We start from the raw sequence: 18,056 nt of genomic DNA on the forward strand, positions 1-18,056 counted from the left end.
TCATTCATTAAATATAATTGACAAATTAGCAGAGTCTCTAAGCTCGTCCCGACAGTTCATCTACATCGTATAAATGAACAGAAAGCTCCAGTTTAGGTTCAGATTGAGGTTTTTATTTGTAACTGCACCTACAAGTCAGTAGATGGCGCTGTTTCCATAGATACTGACGCCAGAAGACAAACAACTTCCTGCTTTGTCGGTCCAATATTTAATATCATTCACTATGTATGTAAATAACATGATAACAACATGATACATTAATACTCTTTAATGATCTTTTTTAATCCCTTCACCGTCGATTCTTTCAACATCAAACAAAATATAAATTACAACCAAACCAAATAAAAGCCTACACACACATTTCATGATCAGAAATGTGTGTGTAGGCTTTAAAATGTAGAATAAAGAAATTTTAAGAACTTTACAGGACTAAGAGAAAACAAAGATAAATTCATGTTGGATGAAACATTTAAGAAAATATATATCTGTTAATAAAAATGTGGTTTTAATGCAGCATATAACTGTTAGTAATAGAGACTTTATGAGAGGTGCAAGGTAATACTACAGAAACCCTGAGGAAGAAGAAACGTATTTATCATTGATTGGTCACAAGTTAAAGTGGAAAGTAGAGATCATGAGGGACTGAATATGATCAAATAGAAAAGATTTGTATCTGTTAAATATAGATAATAAAATTTGAATAATATATTTTCCTAGTATGTTTTGCTCAGAGGTTTGTGATAATGATAATAACACGATAACAAGGAATAAATGTTGAATAAATGTCTCCATTACCTGGAAACTACAGGTACATTTTCGAATGTAAATATCCAGCACTAGAAATAAATGACACTGGTTTTTACAAAACAAGGTTCATGACCTCAATATTTGACTAATTTGATCATTTATTTCAGACTAAATACATTTGAAGACACATTCCTCAGAAATATTAAAGTGTTTCTGGAAAAAAAATGTCTCAGTTTGTTGTTGTATTTATTTACCACACAACAGAGATGGTCAGGAGGTCTTGAATGCACTGTGTCTTCTTGACTCTAAGAAGAGGAAAATAACATTGTTCAGTGATAAATAAAAGTGTAATAATGAAAACTAAAATCATGACATTAACTTTGTCTTACAGCGACTCACTCTCTGAAGTATTTCTACACTGCTTCCTCTCAAGTCCCAAACTTCCCAGAGTTTGTGGCTGTTGGGTTGGTTGATGATGTTGAGACGTTTCACTATGACAGCAACACCAGGAGAGCAGAGCCGAAACAGGACTGGATGAACGAGGCAGCAGATCCTCAGTACTGGGAGAGGGAGACTGGGAGTTTTTCAGGTGCCCAGCAGACCTTCAAAGCCAACATTGAAACTGCAAAGCAGCGCTTCAACCAAACTGGAGGTTTGTTCATTACTCACTTATTACTGGTAAATGTTACAGATGTGCTCATTGTTTTTATTGTTGTCTACAGATGTGAGCGCACGCAAACACACACACACACACACCTACACACACACACACACACCTACACACACACACACACACGCACGCACGCACGCACACACACACACACACACGCACATTACTGAGACTGAGGGACCAACAGAGATTATTAAGGCTTTTTCTCACACAGGCTCTGATGTACTGACCACAGTGTATCTATCCAGTATTCAACATATATAGTGCTGAAACAATCAGTCAATTCATCACTTAGTTTCATAACATATCTCATAACGCAAAATTAGTTATGCACTTTAAAACTTTTATTTCCTTTCATAAAATATCACATTTTCAGTTTTACAGTTGTTCAATAATTCATTTATTTTCTTTAAAGACGCAAAACTGCTGCTTTCTTGTGGCGTGGTCTCAGTGTTATTCAGAGAGAAGATGGTCGTTGTAGCGGAGGGCTACAAACCTGTACTGTATGTATGGCAGCACGCTTAAACCACCTAAACCTAACTGCACAATTAAGCTAATAAAGGTAGGCTGCTAGCCACTACCACAGGCGTCCCACTGTGGACATGAAGATGCTGTGGACACTCACTAAAATGACTGGGAAGGGCAAAGGGATAACGAAAATAAACAGTGTATATTTATTACAACACTAAATAAACAGACATAAACACACTCAGAGTAAACACTAGACTTAAATCCCTGAACTAATTCCCACACTAATGGTACCAAGTTGCCCGGGGTTGGAGCTCACGTGGAGATAAGTCGGCGTCTCTGAACGCACAGATAAAATGAAACCAATGTAAAGACAAACACATTTTGCATCAGAAGGTTTTGCGTTGCCGCCGTGAGCAGCACAGATGAGGCTACAGGTCCCGCTTACACAGTAACAATGAAATATATGACAAAAACAAATGACAAACTCACACTCCACGCCTCTCCACAAAATCACCAGCAGCCACCCTGTTCGTCTTCTGTGCGCATGTAGATAATCCACCTGTGCACAGCATCAGAGAAACTTTAGTAAAACACATTCCCATATGTTGTCAGGCCTCAGTGATGCAGCGACACGGTTTGAACGTCGCCTTTATAGACAGTAATATTGGGTCACAGAGTGGTGAAAAACAACGCAGACTAAAGTGTGACGTCAGACCTAACAGGAAGTGTCTGTGTGTGTTTCCCAGCAGCCTCTGCTTCTCTGTTTCTCTCTATAAGGCGTACACACTGTTCAGATGGTGACTGGCTGTAAGTGTGTTGGTGTGTGTGTGTATCAGTGTGTCTCTGTGGTAAAGATGTTGTTGCTGTTAATGACTGACTGTGCTGATCTCACTCTGTTTACAACAATCTCTGTCTCTGTCTCAGGAGTCCACGTTGCCCAGAAGATGTACGGCTGTGAGTGGGACGATGAGACTGGAGAGGTTAAAGGTTATGATCAACACGGTTATGATGGAGAAGATTTCATAGTGTTTGACTTCAAGACAAAGACATGGATCGCTCCAACACCACAGGCTGTCATCACCAAACTCAAGTGGGACAATAACAAAGCTAAGATCGCACAGGATGAGCAGTACCTGAACCAGATCTGTCCTGAGTGGCTGAAGAAGTATGTGAACTATGGGAGGAGCTCTCTGCTGAGAACAGGTACAATCACATGATCCGATGAAGTTTCATGAACAACAGTCTTCACATGTTTCCTCTGTTTCTAACCAACAGTAACAATTAAAACATTTCTCTCTCCAGAGCTTCCCTCAGTGTCTCTCCTCCAGAAGACTCCCTCCTCTCCAGTCAGCTGCCACGCTACAGGTTTCTACCCTCACAGAGCTGTGATGTTCTGGAGGAAAGATGGAGAGGATCTTCATGAGGACGTGGACCAAGGAGAGACCCTCCCCAACAATGATGACACCTTCCAGATGAGAGTTGACCTGGACATTTCATCAGTCACACCTGAAGACTGGAGGAGGTACGACTGTGTGTTTCAGCTCTCTGGAGTGAAGGAGGACGTCGTCACCAAACTGGACAAAGCAGCAGTTGAGACTAACTGGGACAGACCTGGAGTCAGAGGTGATGGAGGTAGGTAACACGTTTAGTTTACTTTCATCTGATTTATATTTTGTCTTGTTGTGATGGAGGGTATTATGTGTCTCTGTGTGTCTCTGTGTGTCTCTGTGTGTCTCTGTGTGTCTCTGTGTGTCTGTGTGTCTCTGTATCTCTGTGTGTCTGTGTGTCTCTGTGTGTCTGTGTGTCTCTGTGTGTCTCTGTGAGTCTCTGTGAGTCTCTGTGAGTCTCTGTGAGTCTCTCTGTATCTCTGTGTGTCTCTGTGTGTCTGTGTGTTTGTGTGTGTCTGTGTGTCTCTGTGTGTCTCTGTGTCTCTGTGTGTCTCTGTGTGTCTCTGTGTGTGTCTCTGTGTGTGTCTGTGTGTCTCTGTGTGTCAGTGTGTCTCTGTGTGTCTCTGTGTCTGTGTGTCTCTGTGTGTCAGTGTGTCTCTGTGTCTCTGTGTGTCTCTGTGTCTGTGTGTCTCTGTGTGTCTGTGTGTCTCTGTGTGTCTCTGTGTGTGTCTGTGTGTCTCTGTGTGTCTCTGTGTGTCTCTGTGTGTCTGTGTCTCTGTGTGTGTGTCTCTGTGTGTGTGTCTCTCTGTGTCTCTCTCTATGTGTCTCTGTGTGTCTCTGTGTGTCTGTTGTCATTTTAGTTTCTGTCGTCCTGGTCAACTGTTTTTTTTTCAGTCATCTAGATTTGTTTCTTCTGACACTGGAAAGTTTCATGAGAAGGTTTTAATGTGTTTTATTTTTCCAGATGTTCAGATGAAATGAAACTTTATTTAAAACATATGTAATTCATTTCCTAATTCATTAACCTTTTCTGTGCTGTTAAATATTTCCTGATCGTGACAGAGTGAGTCCAAATCTAATCAGCTGTTCAGCTTTTTATCTGTATCAACGGAAACCAAACTTCTTCTCAGTGTTGCTGCAACAAATAATCCATTACTTCTCACTGAGGTCTAAAGACTGAGACTTTACTTTATTATTCAATGAGGAACGCAATCCCATAATTAGTTTATTTCCTTTTGCATTAGTTTATACATGTCATACAAATCATTACCTGTCATTAGTGCAGGTCAGAGGTTATCTCAGTGTAAGGAGCAGCACTTCCTCCGATGTGCAGCCTGACACTCACTTCATTACTTCCTGCTTTACTTTACAGCCGCTCCAAAACTGATTTGCTTTGATCGTCACCATCTGTGATGGAACAAAAGTCTTTTTTAGCAAGTTTAATATTGACGTGTTTTCTAATCAAGTGCTGCAACGTTTTGCTTGTTGGACTTTCTTTCTTTCTGCCATTGAAAGTTGATTCTGAGCTGGACACGACTCAGATTTGATGCAGATCATTTCACCTTTACGTGGTGCATGTGGCGTGATGAGTAATTCAGCTTGATAAAACATTGAACCCCCTCGGCCATCTTGTTCTTTAGTAACTGTACTGTAATGACTATTACAGCCATCAAAGATAACATGTCTTCACTCTTTAGCAGGTCAATGATTATAATGTAATGTTGATTTTCAAACAGTCATGTGTTACATCACAGAACAAAGTGAGATCCCAGTAAAACATGGCTGTTCTAACTCCCACCACTGCTTGATCCATTGTGTCTTATTCTTGTGATCCTCTTCAAACACTCCAATAGCTGAAGTTGTGTTAATAAACTGACCCTGATCCTCCAGTGGTTCAACAGTCAGATAAACAGTGTGAATGTCCTGATTTGGTTCCTGGTTCTTCAGAGTTCCCCTCTGCTGCTGTCGTTGGAGTTGTTGCTGGACTGCTGCTCGTCCTGGCAGCCTGCACAGCTGGATTCCTCATCTGGAGAAGACGCAATCAAAGACAAAGAGGTGAAGAACAAAAGATTGTTTCACGTGTCATAAAGGCTGTTTTTTACTTCACAGCTGTATCTAACCCGCACATCTGTGCCATTGTTTATGTGTTCGTGTTCGTGTTCTCTTTTTTACGTTATTTTTTGGGCATTTTTGCCTTTATTCTGACAGCAGGCCGCAGGTCAGACTCAGACTCAGGACTAAGCCTGTGTGGTACACTCTCTACCACCTGAGCCACCGAGGCGTCAGGTGTTAATGTTCTTACAGCTTCATTGTCTTTATGTCTGGTGCTACTGAAAAATACAAAGAACAGAAAATGTAAATGTTTGATCTACAGTCGGATGGAAACGTTTGTAATAGTGATACAGATGCTGCTGCTGTGTCTTTTTGTCCTTCAATACTTTCTGAATAATAATAACTGTGATACTGTTTCCTCTGTTCCAGGGTTTAAACGTGCCAGAAGTGAGTATCATCGATTATCATCTGTGATAGGTTTTGCTTTGTTTTGTAATATTTGGATGTTACTTTTGAGCTTTCTATTAAAATCATGAAAAATATTAAAAAGTCAGTGAGTCAGAAAATGAGACATTCGTCATCTGTCACTAATGAAATAGTTTTTCTCTTTGCAGCTTCAGACACTTCATCGTCATCAGCTGAAGCTCCAGTTCCTAACTGATCACAGTGAGTTCTTCATCATGTCTGCTCAGTATAATACTCTTGTCTTTTCAGGTGAAATCACTTTTAGACATGTTGTTGTGACGCAGCTGATGTTTTACATTCAGGAAGTTAGTCGGTAAAACTGCAGGAAAATGATCCAGATGTGTCGGACGTAAAGTGAAAGGAGAGCGACGGTTCTGTATAAAAACTAACAGCTGCAATATTTCTCCTTGTTTGTTAATTTGCCTCGACAGGAGACCGGCCAAGATCAGAGGATGATGATGATGAAGACCAACCAATGATTTTACCATCAACGTCTGAGTTTCTGCTTCTAAATTACAACAACAGACACAATATTAAGAAAATGGAATTGGTGAAATGTGCTTTAATTTCTGATAGTTTCATCTTTGATCATCATTCACACTCTTTACCTGCGTTCTTGCTTCAGTCCTGTGAACACACTGTGCTGCCACTGCTGGTACACACAGGTGTGTTTTCTTTTTGTTAAATGTGTGACAGTCGGAGCGGGCGCAGGTATTCCTATAACACTTAAGGACTAAATAACATCTGGAGAGAACAGATGCTGCCCTCCAGCTGCTTCTGCAGATGTGTTGTGGAGAGGGATCACTGCAGCAGCTTCAGGAGACCAAAGACACGAGGAGAGAGAGAGAAAGAAGAGCAGAGAGCCACGGCCATGTTTGTTAGTGAATGAACAATACGTCCCGTGTTTGGATTTATCATCGACCTTGAACTAAATTTGTCCTTTTTTTCTATTCCAGTGTTTGACAGAGTTAAAGTGAAGCAGACTTAGGTTGAACACACTTCTGCTGGGATGCTGGTGTCTCTCCGTCCACTGTTATTTCATTGTACAGCCGTTTAAATCTCTCATTGATGGTGTGTAAACGATCTCTCATCTGTACAGCTGTTTTAGTGCCGTCTACAAGAAGATACTGTCAGATATTCTTCTGTGGTGAACTGGATTTTGTTTGTTAGAAATGACTCCAGGTACAAATTATGTGTAGATAAAAATGATTTTATAATCTAGTGTTTGATTAGAATTATTCTCAGAGTTTTTATGGGTTCTGTTAATCTGTCTCTTTCTTTGGGATCTGTTCTGTCATTATAATTGTGTGTGTGTGTGTGTGTTGCAGTGATATTTGCTACTTAAACTTTTACAGATTAAGGTTTTATAAATGAATAAAATGCTTCTGAAAACCCAGTTAAGAGTCACGTCTTTATTTGTTTAATAACATAAAAGGCATTCAGCTTATATTCTTTAGGTTTCAAGAACAGTGCAGCATTTAATTGACTCTAATTATATTTCTAATGGACTTTAACTTAAATGTTTCCAGTTTGATAAATACATTCGACCTGAGTCATTAATTAAGACGAGAACATTAGATCCTTTAGTTGCACAGTGGGAAACTTGCAGTGTTAAAGCAGCAAAGTGAACAGTAGCAAAAAGACAACAAATACTCAAAATTGAAAAAGATGAATAATAGATAATATAACATGTACAAATAGATGTTAAACATTAGTGGCAGATGGGGGATATTTCACAGCTGGTGTGTGTGAATCATTGCACATGGGGAGTTGCTGGGTTTTGGTGTGTAATCTGATAAACTGACACCATCACAAAGTCAGGTGACATCCCCAGGTGACTTCCTGTCATCAGCTCAGGTCGAGGTACATGATCTGTCCAGAGGGGGCGCTGTCACACTTTTCACTCCTCTTGAAAGACAAACTGTGATCAGCTGATGCTTTGATGCAGAGAAGAGGAAGAGCTGCAGCCAGAGTGCAAACCTCACAGTGCTGAAATGTCCTGCATCAAGACTGACTTTGTCCCAGCTGTATAGGACCCTGATCTGTATTTGACCTCTGACCTCTGACCCACCCAACATAGTTTAACTGAGAGAGGGAGGGAAAATGAGCTGGATAAAGAAGAAGGTGACAGATTTATGACGTGCTGGATATCAGACAGACTGAGCTGCAAGTGAGGATCTCATATTCACATGACTGACAGAGAACAGCAGCATATGAAAGGGCAGATAAGTATCATAATAATAATCTACAGTAATGCTCTAGCTGTGGCTGGTAGTCAGAGCGCAACTCATGATACAACACAGGAGATCTGAGACAGTGTACGATACACATCTGTGATAAGTCATGATACCTGAGTAACTGAGGAGGTAAATGTACTTCTGGAAGGAATCAGGAATCAAACCTGTGCTGTATTTATTCACTGCACTGTGAAGTATTATCACTCTCACAGAGTTTTATCAGCAGTTCAGATGAAACTGTGGCAGAGAGTCTCAGTGATTTTGACACACAGCAACATGAACGTGTGAATATTTCAATGTCCAGCAGATTTAAACTGATGAAACTGAAAAACATTTCAGTGTGAACGTCAGTGTTCAGGACGACACCTCCGCCTCTTTAATGCATTTGTGTCAGATTATTAATATCATGATAAATCAGACTGTGTACTGATATGTCATGATATTTTGAGTATTTGTCACACGACCTGCTGGATGATTTGGATTTTGAATTTTTACAGACATACTGACATAATTCATGACTGAATCATTTTCTTTGTCTGGTCTTTGATGTTTGTTTGGCTTGTTCCTGAGCTTTCGACTGTACCACACAGTGTTCATCAGCAGATGGAGTTTGGTGTGTTGTCACAGAGCTGTAGAAGTTCAAACTTTCTATTTTTCTTGGCATTTTCTGTCTGTTCATGAAGAGTCCCATTTACAGGGAGAAACAAGTCAAGTTAAATATCTCTTTTGTAAAATATATATAAATTATATATATATATATTGTAAAATGTAAGTTTTATAAGCTTGAGGACCTAAAAATCAGTTTTACAAAAACATTTTAACAAGATGTTAGAATTTAAACAAAGTAAATAAAATAAAATATTACCAATATAGCTGCCTCTGGAAATCAACAACTGCTTATAAACTCATCAATAAATAATTTCAGTTAATTCTCTATCATCAGATTATAAAGTTCTTCCCAAGAAACCTTCCTGGAAATAAAAAATGTTTCAAATAAAAGCATTCTCTCTCTGCCTAGAATAAAACTCTGGTGGAAAAATACTGAATCTGAATTTATTTACTTTGTGGAGTTAAAAGCAGTGAACTTTAAATATACTGAGTCTAAAAATACTGGAACCAGTCTAAAACTTACCCCATATACCCCAGATTCATATCAGATTAGGAGGAATCAGCTTGTGAGACGGAGCTGAACTGATCTGATGTCTATGTTTAACAAGTTCACAGACTGGTTTTCTGCTTTGGTTTTATTTCGTAACTTGTTTTTATTTCAAAATAAAAGTTTGAACAAAGATTGGAAATTACTGCATGTTATATCATCTGTTCTCGCATTTAAAGTCTTTTGTGCCACAATAAACGTGTAGACCTCAATTAATGCGTTATGCTAAACTTAATAAAAATAGCTTCATGTGCTGTATATGAACTTACTGTATATAGATAAGCTGCTTTTTAAAACTTATTTTATAATCAGATGGTATTACTGATTGTTTAAAATAAATCTAAATATTGGTTGTTGATATTTCAGAGCTGTTCAGTCTCAGGTCGGTCGTACTGAACAAAAGAACAAGAAGAAGATGCTGCTGTCTCCCCACAAGCTCCAGAGTGACTGATCTGCAGCTCACAGTGACCTCTGACCCCAAATGAATACATTTCTGCTCATTACATCACATCAACCTACAAAACATTGTGCAAGGTCTGAACAGCACTAGTTACTTCTTCTTATTTCTCTGTCTGCTGCTTCCTTTCTTTCTTCACTCCGTCTCTTCATCGTCTAAGCATCCGAGTGTACAAGCAAATACTTTAGAGCTGTCGCATTTTCATGGCGTAAACAGCAACAAACAAAACCTGACAAGAACCACATGAAACCATTTGACAGCTAAACCCATATGACTGAAGAGAGATGTGATCGGATAATTCATCGCAGATCCAGAGTCAGTTCTCTGTAACGGATTGTTGTCATAGTGAAGACATGATGAATAATCAGCCTGGGGCCTAAATCAGCTCCACAGCGTTTCACTGTTGTGGAGAAAACATTGAACTATGACCCATGGATGTTATGGTTCATGGAGAGAGTAAGAAGTCATTCACAGATATGATGACAGTGACACACCTGGCAACACTGACTGCACCACCATCACACCCAGAGTCACTGTTTGCTGTGGTCTATTGAAGAACATGTAGCTACTACAGGAAGATATATAATCTATATAAAGATAAATAATCTGTCCCATGACTGACTCCTCTGTCTTTTACTTTATAATTCTTTATTATTCAGGGTTTTACATTTAGATGTTTTGATCATTTTCAATAATATGAGGAACTATGACAAAGTACTAAAGGTTCTAGTTATAATATAAGTACTGTACATTTAGCCTTATAGTCATTATAAAGGTGAAAGTTTAGAGCATTTGCAACACGCACCATTTTTACAACAACGTGCATGGATCAGGTGATGATCAGCAGTGAGCAGGAAGAGCCTTCATCAACCGGAGCTCAAGCCTCCACGTCACTAACTATTTAAATACAACATTTACACCTGGAGAAAAGATGTGACGCATGTTGCTCTGTTTGTGTAACAGTCACGACTGATACTGAAGAGCTGAGAACTGAGGGTCTGACTTCAACCTCTATTTGGTTTTTCAGTTCAATCTAGATTTCATAAGATTTTCTAAAGTGATGATAAACTCTGCCACAGCAGCAGCAAAATGAAAAGCAGCATCAGGTGTTCAAACCTGCTTCAAACATCAACAGTGGAGTTGGATTTCTCTTGTTGCAGCAGTTTGCAGCGTTCACAGCTCCAGTCAGTCCAGGAGCATTTAGCCTGTAGCACAGAGCCCAGCTGACGTTTGTCTTTTATTTCTTTCCTCCTTGTTTTCATTTGAAAAGCGAAACACTGGAGTAAATTATTGCTTCATGTTCACTGTGTCGTGTTGTTCTATGGTCTGTCCTGACAGTAGGTCTGATTTGTGCCAACACTAATGTGCACGCCTGAAACTCAACAAAACATCTTATTGGAAATGGACTTTAAAAGATTACAAGATGTTTCCTCCATCTCTTCTAATGAGCAGATATTACTGCAAACTGATCATCTGAAATAAATCCCCTGCTAGTTCTTCTGTTGGTCCTCCACAGTCCACACTGAGAGACTGTACTGCTGCACGTCAGCTGGAGGGTTGAACCACTGGAGGGAGCAGTTCACCACATTTATTCCCTGTAACATCAAGACAACAACACTTGGATTTGTTTGTTTGATGTTGACATTTTAATCAGAACTGTCACACAAAACAAAAGAAGAAGAAAAAGACGCTGCTGTCTCCACACGAGCTCCAGAGTATCTGATCTGTAGCTCACAGTGACCTCTGACCTCCAGAAAAGATCTACATCTGCTCATCACGTCACATGAGTCTATAAAACATTTACAGAGTGTGAGCAGTTTAAGTTCTAACACTCCTGTCATATGTGAACACACTGAGAAACCAAGATAAAGTGTCTCCTCTCATCCTCCGTCCTCTGTCACAGGCTGAAATGAGAAGATTTTACTTTCACTTTCGTTTGTAACCTCAGTCAGTCAGTTTGACCCAGATTTAAGTGACGTACACGCTCAGACTAAATTCTCATTGGCTCAGATGAAGGTTGAAGTTCGGACAGCTCCATATCTTCCCCTTAGTTGTGCTCTAGTGCTGGAGCTGAAAACACAGTGTGTCTTTCTCTGGACAAAGAAACACATTAGTTACATTTGTATCAAAGATTGAAATCCTCTCTGTCACAATGAAGACCTTGATTTTTCTGCTTCTTGTGGGAATACACGGCGCGGCCGGAGGTGAGTTACACATGTTTAAATTGTTTAACTATAAAAGGAAAAGTCCCAGGTCTTCCTTGCAGAGAAATGTAAAGACCCAAAGTAACAAACTCATTACCTTAATCGGCCTGTTCATGTCATTGATCCTTAATATGGCAAGAAGGAAAGCCAATATTGTATTCTTGAAAAGGCAATTGAAAAGTGTCTTTTCTCTTCTATCAGGATCATTGAGATCGATACGGTCCCAACGCAGAGAGAAGTCCGACACACTGTCAGATAACTGGAGAAAAAGGGAAAATGAGATAAAATGGGGCATTAGAATAAAGGGTTTCTTAACCAAAGCTGCACATTATGCACTTGACCATTGACAGTTGGAATCGTTAATTTAATTGAATTTATACAAAAGTTTTGCGCTCTGAATGACTCAGTGTTAATAGTTTATTTAGTGTCAGTAATCATTACTGTTACTGTATCAACTATGTAAATATTTTTTTATTTGTGTTTTCATTCGTTTCGTCACGAAACAACACTACAGTTCATCTAATTAGTGTAAATTACAGCAACATATAGGCAATAGCATATACAGTTGGTTTAGGTTTTTTTATGTCTAACTACACCCGAAGGTCAGTTGATCGCATTGTTTTTCAGATACTGACTCTTGCTGAAGATAAATAACTTCCTGCTTTGTTGGTGCAATATTTAGTATCATTCACAACCTACTTAACATAAATATTAAGTTCATGCTATTGTGTCAACTCTATTTTCTTTTTAAAATCTCCAGAGATCCCCAGAGAATTCTACTATTTGCTGAAGTTTGTTGGGGCCAATTATGGACATAATATAATAAAAGACCTGAATTTAGGAAATAAATTAAAAATCAATCCAGATTCTATATTTCAGTCAGACTTTTCTGATTGTAGATTTCAAACCAATACAATAATGATGAGTTGAATATTTTATTATATAATTCATGACTAACTGGACACTAAGCCAGAGTTTCACTTCATAGTTAGATATGCAGCCCTAGGAGAAAAAAGACAAAATGCCTGAATGAAAGTCAGGTACATGATTACATGACTTGAATATCCGACTCATTTCATACTTATTTCAGAATAAATACATATTTAAGATAAAAGCATGATCATATGCAGAAAATTTTCAAGCTATTAATTTATTTTTACTTTTGAAAATAACATTATTCAGTGATTTTTAAAATTGTTTTGAAGAAATTGAAATCATTGTCTTAACATTTTCCTACAGTGACTCATTCCCTGAAGTATTTCTACACTGCATCTTCTGGAGTCCCAAACTTCCCAGAGTACGTGTCTGTTGGTTTGGTTGATGAAGTCCAGATAAACCACTGTGACAGCAACACCAACAGAAACGTACCCAAACAGGACTGGATGAACAAAGTCACAGCAGATGATCCGCAGTACTGGGAAACACAGACTCAGATCTGTGTGGGTAACCAGCCGTCCTTCAAAGCCAACATTGGAATTGTAAAGCAGCGCTTCAACCAAACTGGAGGTTTGTTTATGTTTCATTGTTTTACTGGTAACATGTTGTTTTCCTGCTTTGCTGCAAAGTATCAAACACACTCACACACACACACCGTCAGACTAAACAACACACACATTCCTCAGACTGAGATTATTACTTTATTTCCATGAGAGTGAATTGATCCCTTTTAACTCTACTGTAGAAACCTGTTCACACAACACTTTTATAACACAGAAGAAGAGTCCTGCCTGGTTTCTTAAACTATGGAGCAGGACTGTAAAGAGGACACAGGCTGCTTCTGCTGGGTCCTCATGAGACAGTAGTACCAGTATGTTTAAATAAACCTGAGTGATGAAGAATCTTTTCATTCAGATCACAGCACTACTCTACTGCACTGACCACATTTGTCCATCCCATAATGTATACACAGTAAACTCCAGATTGGATCACATTAACTTCACTTGGCCACAGTGTGTTGGTGTGAACATAAACTAGAGAGGATGTGATGAGAGTTTCTCATTATCTCATAACACAAAATTAGTTCAGCACTTTAAAACTTTTATTTCCTTTCATAAAATATCACATTTTCAGTTTTACAGTTGTTCAATAATTCATTTCTTTTCTTTAAAGACTCAAAACTGCTGCTTTCTTGTGGCGTGGTCTCAGTGTTATTCAGAGAGAAGATGGTCGTCCTGACCGACAGAGAGAGAGAGAGATGGAGGAAGAGTGTGATGAGAGAGAGGAGGAGAGGGAGAGATGACTGTTTTAGCTTCAGCACATATGAGGATAGTTAGTTATAGTAAATATCAGTGATCCTACAGGAAAGGAACCGACACACATCATCCAAAAATAAAATAAATAACACACGTACCATAAAACCAGGTATGAAATGGCAGATCTGACAGTGTAACAGCTGCTACAAGTGTGAGAAGCTGCAGGATGGTGTTGCACTTTTAAACAAACACACAAACAAACAAACAAACACACACACAGTAACGATTGTGTCTATTAGTCACACTTACTGTGGGACAGGTGTTTTAAAACAAAGCTGACTATAATACAAATCACTGCATCAGCTTCACTCACCATCATCATGGTCTCCAGTCTTGCTCCTGCCTTCTCCATCTAACTGATTATTCTGATCCACACGTGAACGTCTGTTAGAGTCGGCGTCTCTGAACGCACAGATTAAATGAAACCAATGTAAAGACAAACACATTTTGCATCAGAAGGTTTTGCGTTGCCGCCGTGAGCAGCACAGATGAGGCTACAGGTCCCGCTTACACAGTAACAATGAAATATATGACACCTGTTATCTAACAAACGACAAACTCACACTCCACGCCTCTCCACAAAATCACCAGCAGCCACACTGTTGGTCTTCTGTGCGCATGTAGATAATCCACCTGTGCACAGCATCAGAGAAACTTTAGTAAAACACAGTCCCATATGTTGTCAGGCCTCAGTGATGCAGCGACACGGTTTGAACGTCGCCTTTATAGACAGTAATATTGGGTGAGGTCAGATCTGGTCAGTGGTCGTCCAGAGGCTGATGATCCAGAGGTCCAGGGTCCTCTTCAGAAACCTCCATTTAAGTTACTGACAAGAAACAACATGTAGAATAAAGTGTAAACATTTGGGGGAAATGAAGTGATGTCTCTTGACAATCCAAGTGACTCCAACGTTATTATATTGATGTTTAATTAAAAAAGAAATTGATGTGAAACAGGTGAGGTTGAAGAGAGGGTGAACCAGCATCACTCCACACACAGACGTCCTCTTCACACTCTTATAATATACAGGTGTGAGTTTTAGCAGCTAACAGTCAACACATGCTGAGGCCGGAGGAAAAAGCACTAACTCAATGCAACAGTTGCCTCCTGACTATGAGAAATATAAACCCGTTAGTTATTTAAAAGACAACCTGACAGTAACTGGGTCAGACACATCAAGCGACAGTATTCAGCTACGTTAGCTTGTTAGTTAAGAGAAAAGCAGCTACAATGCAACGTCACTGAGTGTTAGCTCGACTCACTGTGACTAACTGAACTGATTACAAATCAACAAGAGAAACACTGAACAGCTCAGTTCAGTTAAACTCACTGTCGAACTGTGAGTCCAGAAGAAATCCCTCCATAGTTTAGCTCCGCCTCCATCACATGGTCCTGAGCCAGATGGCTGCGCTAGCTTGCACCAAGAGCTGCTCGCTGCTTCTTCTTCTTCAGGCTTCATTTGAGCTCATTCGTGGCTGAGCTTATGTAATACTTTAAACACCATGAATAATAAAAACACACAGAGTGGTGAAAAACACACAGAGTGGTGAAAAACAACGCGGACTAAAGTGTGACGTCAGAGCTAACAGGAAGTGTGACGTCAGCTCGCCGACTTGGCCCAATGTCACCAACACCGACCTCACAGGGAAAACTTTACATTTAACTAGAGATACAAACCAACCAGTGCACAAATGAACAGGAGTGAGCAGCTGAATGAATGAAACAATGTGAATCAAAGCTGAGAAAAGGTGAATCAAGTAGATGTTTCCTTGAGAATCAACATGAGCAGACGTTAGTGTCAATCCTCTGCTCTCCGTCAGTGGAAACAAAAAAAATAAGATAAAGGCTCCGTGTGCCGCACGCTGTGTTGTTGTGTTAACTGCTGACTCCAGCCATGATAATCACACAGCACAGGCAGGAGGTTTGTAAGTCATGTGACCCATCGGGGCCGAGTGTGGGAGGGAGGAACTGACAGCGAAGCTCCCGTTCACTGAGAGAACAACGAATGAACCAACACACACACGCTGTTTATTTTAAATATACACAGAATTGTATGTGTGTGTGAGTGTGTGTGTGTGGTAAAGAGAGGATGTGGACTGTGTGTTAGGATCGGACTCAGTTTCCCAGCAGCCTCTGCTTCTCCGTCTCTCTCTATAAGGCGTACACACTGTTCAGATGGTGACTGGCTCTAAGTGTGTGTGTGTGTGTGTGGATCAGTGTGTATCTGTGGTAAAGATGTGAAATCAGCTGTTAATGACTGACTGTGCTGATCTCAGTCTGTTTACAACAATCTCTGTCTCTGTCTCAGGAGTCCACGTTTACCAGGAGATGTACGGCTGTGAGTGGGACGATGACGCTAAAGAGGTTAATGGTTTTATGCAGTTCGGTTATGATGGAGAAGATTTCATAGCATTTGACCTAAAGACAAAGACATGGAACGCTCCAACACCACAGGCTCACATCTCCAGACAGAAGTGGGACAATAACAAAGCTGTGATCGCAGAGGCAGAGCAGTACCTGAACCAGATCTGTCCTGAGTGGCTGAAGAAGTATGTGAACTATGGGAGCAGCTCTCTGCTGAGAACAGGTACAATCACATGATCTGATGAAGTTTCATCAACAACAGTCTTCACATGTTTCCTCTGTTTCTAACCAACAGTAACAATAAATACAAACCAACATCCAGAGACCAACTGTGTCAGTTTACACACATTTATATTTCTCTCATTTTCTCTCACCTCTACCTCTCTTTCCTTTCCCCCATTTTCTCTCTGTCACTCTCTCTTACATATTTATCACCACTTTTCTTCCTTTCTGCCCCATTTCTTTCTGCCTCAGTGTCTTTCACTCTGTCTTTCCATCACTGTCTCTTCACCGCCGCTCTTTCTAACCTCTCTCTCTCTCCCTCCTCACATTTCTTCATCTGTCTTTTCCCCCTCTGTCCCACCACACCTTTTTTTAAAATTACATTTGGCATATATATTAAAATGTGTAACAAAGTCTTTCAAAACACATCCCATCAAACAGGAATGGTAATTTCTGTTTCTCCCTCCAGAGCTTCCCTCAGTGTCTCTCCTCCAGAAGACTCCCTCCTCTCCAGTCAGCTGCCACGCTACAGGTTTCTACCCTCACAGAGCTGTGATGTTCTGGAGGAAAGATGGAGAGGATCTTCATGAGGGCGTGGAAAAAGGAGAGACCCTCCCCAACCATGATGGAACCTTCCAGATGAGTGTTGACCTTTCATCAGTCAAACCTGAAGACTGGGGGAAGTGTGAATGTGTGTTTCAGCTCTCTGGAGTGAAGGAGGACATCGTCATCAAACTGGACAAAGCAGTGATCAAGACAAACGGTAAGATTTGAATCAGAAGTGATGAAGGTGGGAAACACGTTTCATTTACTATAATATTCCTGCACTTCATGTATTGTCGTGTGTGTAGGATGAGAAGTTCTCATCATGTTGTTTGGTTTTTGTTCAGTTTCTTTCATCCAGTTTTCTAAATGTTTCTAAGGCTGGATCAGTATTAAACCAACACGTATCTCACTTTAGTATCATCATGTGATTCTGACAAATGCTGGAAAACAACTGAAATCTTTCTAATAAGTTTCCTTTCTGATTAAAGTCGAAGTTTTAAAGTGTGTGTCCACCATGTTTTCTGTACTGCTTGTTGACTGTTACTTTAATACATGAACAATGTCGACAGTTAAACATGATTTTATTCATTTCTTTCTTTATTTTCTACATTGAAATTTACCACTTTTATAAATTCATTCTAGAGCTGAAATCATTGTAAAAATATAATTCTAGGTTTCTGCAGGAATCAACAGACAAAGTTTGAGTTTGGATTATTGTCTCACCTCAATTTAGAGATTATAGCCACTGCACCGACTTAACCATTTGTCAGTTATAGAAGATGAATAGAGAGTAAATGATGTAATAACTGGGTGAATATAAATGTA

The 18,056-nt window shown here is 39.7% G+C and overlaps 2 protein-coding genes across 4 annotated transcripts in view; both read left to right on the plus strand.

Moving 5' to 3' along the window:
- LOC111645640 (major histocompatibility complex class I-related protein 1-like) overlaps positions 1-18,056 on the plus strand; it is a 44,721-nt gene that overhangs the window by 1,344 nt on the left and 25,321 nt on the right. The window contains exons 2-8 of one of the 3 annotated variants that reach the window (XM_023394924.2): positions 1,139-1,399; positions 2,813-3,091; positions 3,191-3,520; positions 5,224-5,331; positions 5,758-5,775; positions 5,943-5,994; positions 6,225-7,189. In XM_023394924.2, coding sequence (XP_023250692.1) covers positions 1,139-1,399; positions 2,813-3,091; positions 3,191-3,520; positions 5,224-5,331; positions 5,758-5,775; positions 5,943-5,989 — 1,043 coding nt within the window. In that variant the 3' untranslated portion in view covers positions 5,990-5,994; positions 6,225-7,189. Of the gene's footprint in view, positions 1-1,138; positions 1,400-2,812; positions 3,092-3,190; positions 3,521-5,223; positions 5,332-5,757; positions 5,776-5,942; positions 5,995-6,224; positions 7,190-18,056 lie in introns of those variants that run through there. The other 2 variants (XM_023394925.2, XR_015436342.1) reach the window with 2 other exon arrangements.
- LOC111645642 (uncharacterized) overlaps positions 11,691-18,056 on the plus strand; it is a 15,523-nt gene continuing 9,157 nt past the window's right edge. The window contains exons 1-4 of the mRNA XM_087170582.1: positions 11,691-11,847; positions 13,087-13,353; positions 16,408-16,686; positions 17,155-17,448. Coding sequence (XP_087026708.1) covers positions 11,796-11,847; positions 13,087-13,353; positions 16,408-16,686; positions 17,155-17,448 — 892 coding nt within the window. The 5' untranslated portion in view covers positions 11,691-11,795. The remainder of the gene's footprint in view (positions 11,848-13,086; positions 13,354-16,407; positions 16,687-17,154; positions 17,449-18,056) is intronic.

This window comes from Seriola lalandi, unplaced genomic scaffold (assembly GCF_002814215.2).
Source record: "Seriola lalandi dorsalis isolate HSWRI2012SDOR001 ecotype SW California unplaced genomic scaffold, Sedor1 jcf7180002054954, whole genome shotgun sequence".
Classification (NCBI taxonomy): Eukaryota; Metazoa; Chordata; class Actinopteri; order Carangiformes; family Carangidae; genus Seriola; species Seriola lalandi.